The following is a 6,783-nucleotide window of genomic DNA, read 5'->3' on the forward strand; positions in this document are numbered from 1 at the left end:
TTTTTTCATTCTTCACTAGTTAGGAAGGACCTCATGAAATTCAAAGTGCTGAATTTAACATTCTGAGCTCAAATCCAAACGTGTCACACAGCAAATGTCTTTAATGAGATTAATTGCAACTGCAGCATGTATGGAAAACCAAAAGTACCACAAATTTATAAACAAGCAGCAAAAAGACATAACACTACCATGTAAAGTGCACCGGATTAGATCTCCGATATCAAATTACCGATATCTGATACAGCTAATTAGTCAATATTTGAGCCCATATCTGATCCAGGTATCAGATCGGTGCATCTCTAGTAAAAAGGGACATAGCTACCTAGATACAGTGTTTGCATTCCATCTATGCTTCAGAAAGAAGATAAAAGTTCCTCTACTAGAGATATTTAGCAATTGTCCTTGATAGATAGAATTTTATTGTTAAAATATTGTTTTTATTACATCTTTTCAGCCTAAAAGTATCTGCTAATTTTCCCAAACTGAAGGTAGATTATCAGAGGGAAACTAATAATAATTAAAAGAGACAATTTGCCATCTAATCAAGTAAAATAAGTTATTATTGATTGAAAATGTAGCTATAATTTAAATTCACCCCGGTTAAAATCAGCTAGGAATTTCACATCTTAAAAAGTTCAAAGATTATTTCTATACAACATATTGAACCAAAGAAACATTTCATATACAACTATATACAATTACTATTGTCATTCCACACAATGAGTTCTGTGAAACCAACATAGTTTGATGGTGTATCTATAATCTGTGTCTAATAAATTTTCCAATGGTAAATTATTTAGTGCTTTTCCAGATTGAAATCTGCCCAAACGCTTGACAGTGATGACAGCAATAGCAGACATATCCTTCAGTGCTAAAATAGTATTTTGATACATTAGTCCTTTCCTCTCCCTCAACCACAAGGGGCATATTTTGTCAGTGGAGGATGCGGTGAAGGTAGCGTTCAGAGTCTCTGGCACTTTCCATCCTAATGCCCAACCTCCATGATGATGGCTTGAAGGGATTCCCTGTAACATCTTCGTCAGCTGATAATTTAAATCTCCCCGGGCCTGTCTGATCATCGTTATCTTCAACAGGGTAGACAGCTGATGGTTCCTCAACCCTGGAGATGGAGTGATGACACTGAGTTAATCTGACCACAATTCATCTCCAAACGGAAACTATTTAAGAAAGATCAGTAATAAGGCCATAGATGGAATAAATAATTATAATACATTAACTGCTTATAATCAACGATTATACTTTTAAATAAGAGCTATAAAAAAGAGTTTTTTAGTTGGACAAAAATAATTTCCCATTCAAAAAGTAATATTAGAAGAACAGAATTCAACTTTATTGTCATTACATTGTCACTAGTACAAAGCAACGAAATTCACTCTCATTTAACCCATCCTTTTGGGGAGCTGTGGGCTGCCAGTGTGGGGTTAAGGGTCTTGCTCAGGGACCCAGAGTGGCAGTGGGGCTTGAACTCAGAACCTCTGGGGCTCAAGCGTAATGCCCTAACCACTAGGCCACCACCCCTGCTAGAAGTATGGTACTTTAGGATATATTGGAGGATATAGTAATCTAACAGAGACTATTTTGTCAAAAAGAAACAGATTTCAAACACATTCAGTTTTTTAAAGGCAAGCTTATTCAGATAAGGTCACACAGATGCAATTCTTAGAGAAAGTCTAGAAAGTCTTTCTGATGAAATGGCCTGTTCTGCGGGTGGTATGGACCAATCTATTTTTTTTTTTGTACATCAGATTTTCTTAATCAGATTTTCTTAAAAAGTAAGCCTGGTTTCTTCAGTATAACTATTCTCTATATTCACCCCTTTTTAATAATGTGTTTAGCTTCATGACTACCCTCACCAGACGAGCTTCATCTCAGTGAGGAATGTGAAACATGCAGCATAGTGTGTGCCTGTGAAAAGCAGACCAGGATTCAAACTCTATCAAACATTTTCACATACCTGAGATACCCTGACGTTCTCAGCCACTTATGTTCACTTTGTCCATCCACTCTTATTCCATTCTTATTCCTGGCTCGAACTCTTAGTCCCACCAAGGCCTGGGCCAGGCCCACTTCATCGTCATTCTGCTCTTCTTCATTCTGCTTTTCTTCATCTGCCCCTTCCAGATTTGTCTCCACATCCTGCCATACTAGCTTTGCCCGATTTTCTGCATTTCGGTCCCCTGCTGTTCTAAAGAGCCTATGTAGTTGATGCAGGTTCACCCCTGAAAAGATGTTGGAATACCCAGACTTTCGACTGCGACGACTGGAAGGTTTCCACTCTGCAGGCAGAGCATCCTTAGTGGAGTTGGGTTCCAGGGCCTCTGCCATGTTTTTTTTTTGGTGAGAGTTTTTCTTTCTCCTAAACAAGAATGAAAAGAAATGGTAACCTTGGAGAAAAAAATTTAGCTGTCTGTGAAGAGAGCTAAACATTAGATAGGATGGCGAAAACCCTGTCTGACCATAAAAACAGTGTAAAAATGTAAGGGACTGCTTGATTTTTTTTAATGCCAACAAAGAATTTGATATTAATTACAATTAATTAAAGTAGGTTAAGAATTTATTTTAATTCTCAGATTTAATAAAGTAGAAAAAAACTTTTACTGACTAATGATTTACATATATTTATGCCTTGTTAAGAGATATCTTTCTCATGTCTTTCAAGAAAAAAACGTTTGAATAAAATCTAGTTAAAATCCAGATCTTTAAGGAATATTAAAAACATTTTTTTTACTCAACTGTATGATTTAATTTTTGAGAGAAATGCCATATTTGAGGATCTACTATATTTCAATGAACAAACCTTTCACCTTTGTAACAAATAAGCCAATGAATCAGTCTGACTAATTTTGCAGCTCTGTAGCAGTCCATGCTCTCCTGGCCATATTTGTCGAATAGGTTGAAGTTTGAAACTTTAAAATAATCTATACCTTTCTATGTTTACAACTTCTGATGATCTTACTTGATCAGTTATTCAGAATTGCATAATATGTTGAGTGAGCAGTCTGAGAGCTGTCCTTTTACATTTAATCTTTTACAGATTTTTCTATGAGGTAGCCCAAAATGTATCTTGTTTGCCATATAAAACCCATTAGATGACATTCAACTAAAGCTTCATCTAAACTAAAAATCAAGCTCCTAACACTAGGAACATCTTTTGGAGAAACAAGAAGAATGTGGTCTAACTATTGTGCTTACCTTAGGCTGTGTGGATCAAACGAGAAGGTCTGCCTTTACACTACAGGCAGACACAGACAACCTAGTTACTGAGGCAGCATCTAGACTGCTGCCTTCACCACCACCTAATGCTGAGCTGACCCACTTCTAACTGCAGCGTCAGAGGCAAACAGAGCTGTGGGGGGAAGGAATAATCAAAGAGTAATCCAGTCATGACGTCAAGCCCAGGGCGCTCACCTCAGTCTGTAAATAAAGAAGCAGAAAGAATTTAACAAACTAGTAGAGACTGTGTAGAAATATCAATGCTCAGGCTGAGTCTGATAATGTTAAGCAATAGTAGTGTGGAATGGTTCTTTGGGAATATAGATACTGAACTACGCAATTTGCTTTCTACAGCAAGAATGCATAGATCTGTTTTAATTCAGGAAAGTCTTCTTGCTCTCCTTGCTGGTCTTTAGCTTCCTCTACAGATTCTTTATCAGATTCAAGTTTGCACTCTGGTTATGGCATGGAAATAATGTGATTTTATTTCTAGTCAGTAGATATATGGAAAAAAGGAGTTTATTACCTAAACCCATCAGAGGCATTGATAATTTTGGATTTACCATGATGTTGCACTTTATTTCTTTTGTTTGCTTTTTGCTGTTTTATATAATATATACATGTGGCCATGGGAGGATTGCAAGCCAGCATGGTAGAAATATAAACGCTAATTATGAATTAATTTAGAACAGAGATTAATTCATCCTTTCAACAACGGAACATAATAGTTTACTACATTTTTAATGCCTGAAATAATATATGGTTTTAAACCATTTTTTGCAAGATTAAATCTTGGAGAGGAAGCCCCCCCAAAAAGTTCATTTGATAATAAGATCTTTAGACATTTTTTTCTTATTCCTTTAATCAATGTACTAGATATAATTCTTTACCCACAATAGATACCCATATGCTAGACTATAGGAAAATATAAAACTCACAGACAACCACAATTAAAATATTTTTATTTTTTTTTGTCTAATAATCCATATTACAGTATTATTTGTATACACTCTATACACTTTGTGTAATTTTTCATTTGATCTTCAACAATAGTTCAAAACGACCATTTAAAATTATCATACTTGACTGGACCTGTGAAAATTTATCTTTAAGATGTTTTCAAAAAATGGATTGTATTTTATTTACTGAAGGTGAGTCTTTTATGATGTTTTGATGGACATAAGATTACTCAGTAATGTTTCTGATCTGTTTGAAATGTCTTAGAAGGAACAGGTAGAATGAACAAACCAGAAACAACTTAGGGGTTAAGTAGTCCAAGTTGTCTGGTGGCTCAATTACAAAGGCTGGGTCACAATTAAAGCTTTACAAAGAGAAAACAGGATCAATAAAAGTCTGATCAAACGCAAAAATGAAACGCACCAGGAGAGGGACCTAATACCACAACAACAGACATGAAAATAAGAACAGCTGCAGGTCAAACTTGTTCAAAAGGAGCTGCAATAATAAGTTTGTCTATTAAATTGTATATATCTGTCAACCAGCTTGTGTCAATACAGCAATCTTCTGGATCAGGTATTCATCACCCATCCATTAGTTCGCTCTTAGATTGTCTTAATAAGATCAATATTCTTAAAAAAAAAAAAAACTGAAGTAGAAAGGAGGTAACTTTATCACTGAGCTAATTTCATGTAGCTAAAATCTGCTTCCATGTTTTTCTAACTTAAATATGTGGTGAGTTACTTACTTTCTTTGTGACACCTGAATGCAACATTAATCAGCCAGCAGGTGTGAGAGGGTATATATGTATATTTGGCTCCTCTTCAGGAATAGCCAAACACTTTGTTTATTGGACTAATTTCAGCTTTAGTAATTTTTTTTGCAAAAGCTAGATATGAGTCGACTTTTTGTTGGACTGGTGAAGGCTCGACAGGCTCAAATATCCAGAATGTGGGTTCAGCAAAGAGCAACCTATATCCATGATAAGCCACCTAAAGACAAAATTGGAGGTGTGGTAAGTTCTAATCATCCATCTTGACTTTAGATCTTTTCTTAGAAAGTTATTCTTTCCCTTGTCTGATTTTTTTTTTTTTCTAAAGGAATCTGTGTTTGTCCTGACTGTGATGTCTGTGACTATCCTCGGGCCCTCCGGTTGGATTCTGTCAAACTTGGACCATTACAAAGGCCGAAAGTGATGGAGGACATCATGGAGACTTGTTTGTTAGTCCAATGACTTGCAGCTGAAAGTGCCTGTTGGAATGTCTATTAAATGGGTATTTAATAAACTCTTGTATCACCATATCTAGTGAGCAGGTCTTGTTTTATTTCCAATGTATAAATCAACTGTTGTAGTTTAACATACGCGCCACTGGGTGTCGCCAGAGGTGCGTGAGACGCATTCCTTTCAAGGTGATCATTTTTTTTTTTTTCGTTTAAACTTTATATAACAAACCTATAATGTACAAAGACTCGTTGAGGTACAAACCAGAGATGGCAAAAGTACTCATTTTCTGTACTTGAGTAAAAGTACAGATACTTGTGTTAAAAAATACTCTGGTAAAAGTGGAAGTACTGATTAAACTTCTTTACTCAAGTAAAAGTAACAAAGTACAGGCTTGTAAATTTACTTAAAGTATAAAAGTAAAAGTAGAAACCACTTTTTTCATGCCGTTGCCTACATTTTAAATGGATGTCTGCCAATAGGACTAGATCTCCGTTGTGTTCATTTTCAATCATCTCGTCGTCCATGCTACTATGCTAACGCCACCGCCACCAAGCTGCAATGATTTGCCGCGAATGAATACCGCCGAATCTGTCGATTCATCTTGTAGTGGTGCGTCAAATGCAACGTAGATTCCCATCCAATTAGATTGAATTTGGTATTGATGACGTGAAAAATAATAACGGTAACTCCATTGAAATGATTCAAAACTAAAGTAACGAGACAATTTTTTAAAATGTAAGGAGTAGAAAGTACAGATATTTGTGTAAAAATGTAAGGAGTAGAAGTAAAAAGTCGCCATAAAAATAAGTAGTAAAGTAAAAATATCAGAAAAATCTACTTGAGTACAGTAACGAAGTATTTGTACTTCGTTACTTCCCATCTCTGGTACAAACATTACAATATGGGTAGAGGGGAACAAAAAGAGAACATGGTGCAAAAACAAGAACGGATAAACAACAAGGCCAATGAATTTAATATAGAGAAAGATTTAAAACAAAATAGAAGTAGAAATACTGGCAGTTTTTGTGTGTGTGGCAGAAACAGATTTCAAATGTTTCAAAGAGGTGTAATACAATTTTTAAATTAAGAAAAAAAATCAAAACATGGAGTAGCACCTCTATTTACAGCAATGTATATATTTGACAAGCAAAACAATTTCATTGTGAACATCTGCCAGCAAACTGTTAGAGCATGAAATCATAACAGTTTATGTATGAAACTACCACCAGCATGAGAAACGGCTGACTTTATTACTGGATTTAAACGTTTATCTAATTGTACTACTCTATAAAACTCGACTATCAATATCCAGGCTTGATCAATATAAAATTAAAACATTATTAAAAATTTGGTCAGTGTAAATTGTT

At 35.3% G+C, this 6,783-nt stretch overlaps 1 protein-coding gene across 1 annotated transcript; it reads right to left on the reverse strand.

Annotated features, from left to right (window-relative positions):
* Positions 1-768: 768 nt before the first annotated feature.
* avpi1 (arginine vasopressin induced 1) lies at positions 769-3,352 on the reverse strand. The gene is made up of 3 exons (XM_038271851.1): positions 3,214-3,352; positions 1,976-2,377; positions 769-1,120 (listed from the first exon to the last, which is right to left on the reverse strand). Exons 2-3 carry the CDS (start codon positions 2,344-2,346, stop codon positions 934-936), a joined length of 558 nt encoding a protein of 185 aa, XP_038127779.1. The 5' UTR covers positions 2,347-2,377; positions 3,214-3,352; the 3' UTR covers positions 769-933.
* Positions 3,353-6,783: the final 3,431 nt, after the last annotated feature.

Source organism: Cyprinodon tularosa, unplaced genomic scaffold (genome assembly GCF_016077235.1).
Source record: "Cyprinodon tularosa strain WSP-4 unplaced genomic scaffold, ASM1607723v1 ctg81, whole genome shotgun sequence".
In the NCBI taxonomy this organism is placed as follows: domain Eukaryota; kingdom Metazoa; phylum Chordata; class Actinopteri; order Cyprinodontiformes; family Cyprinodontidae; genus Cyprinodon; species Cyprinodon tularosa.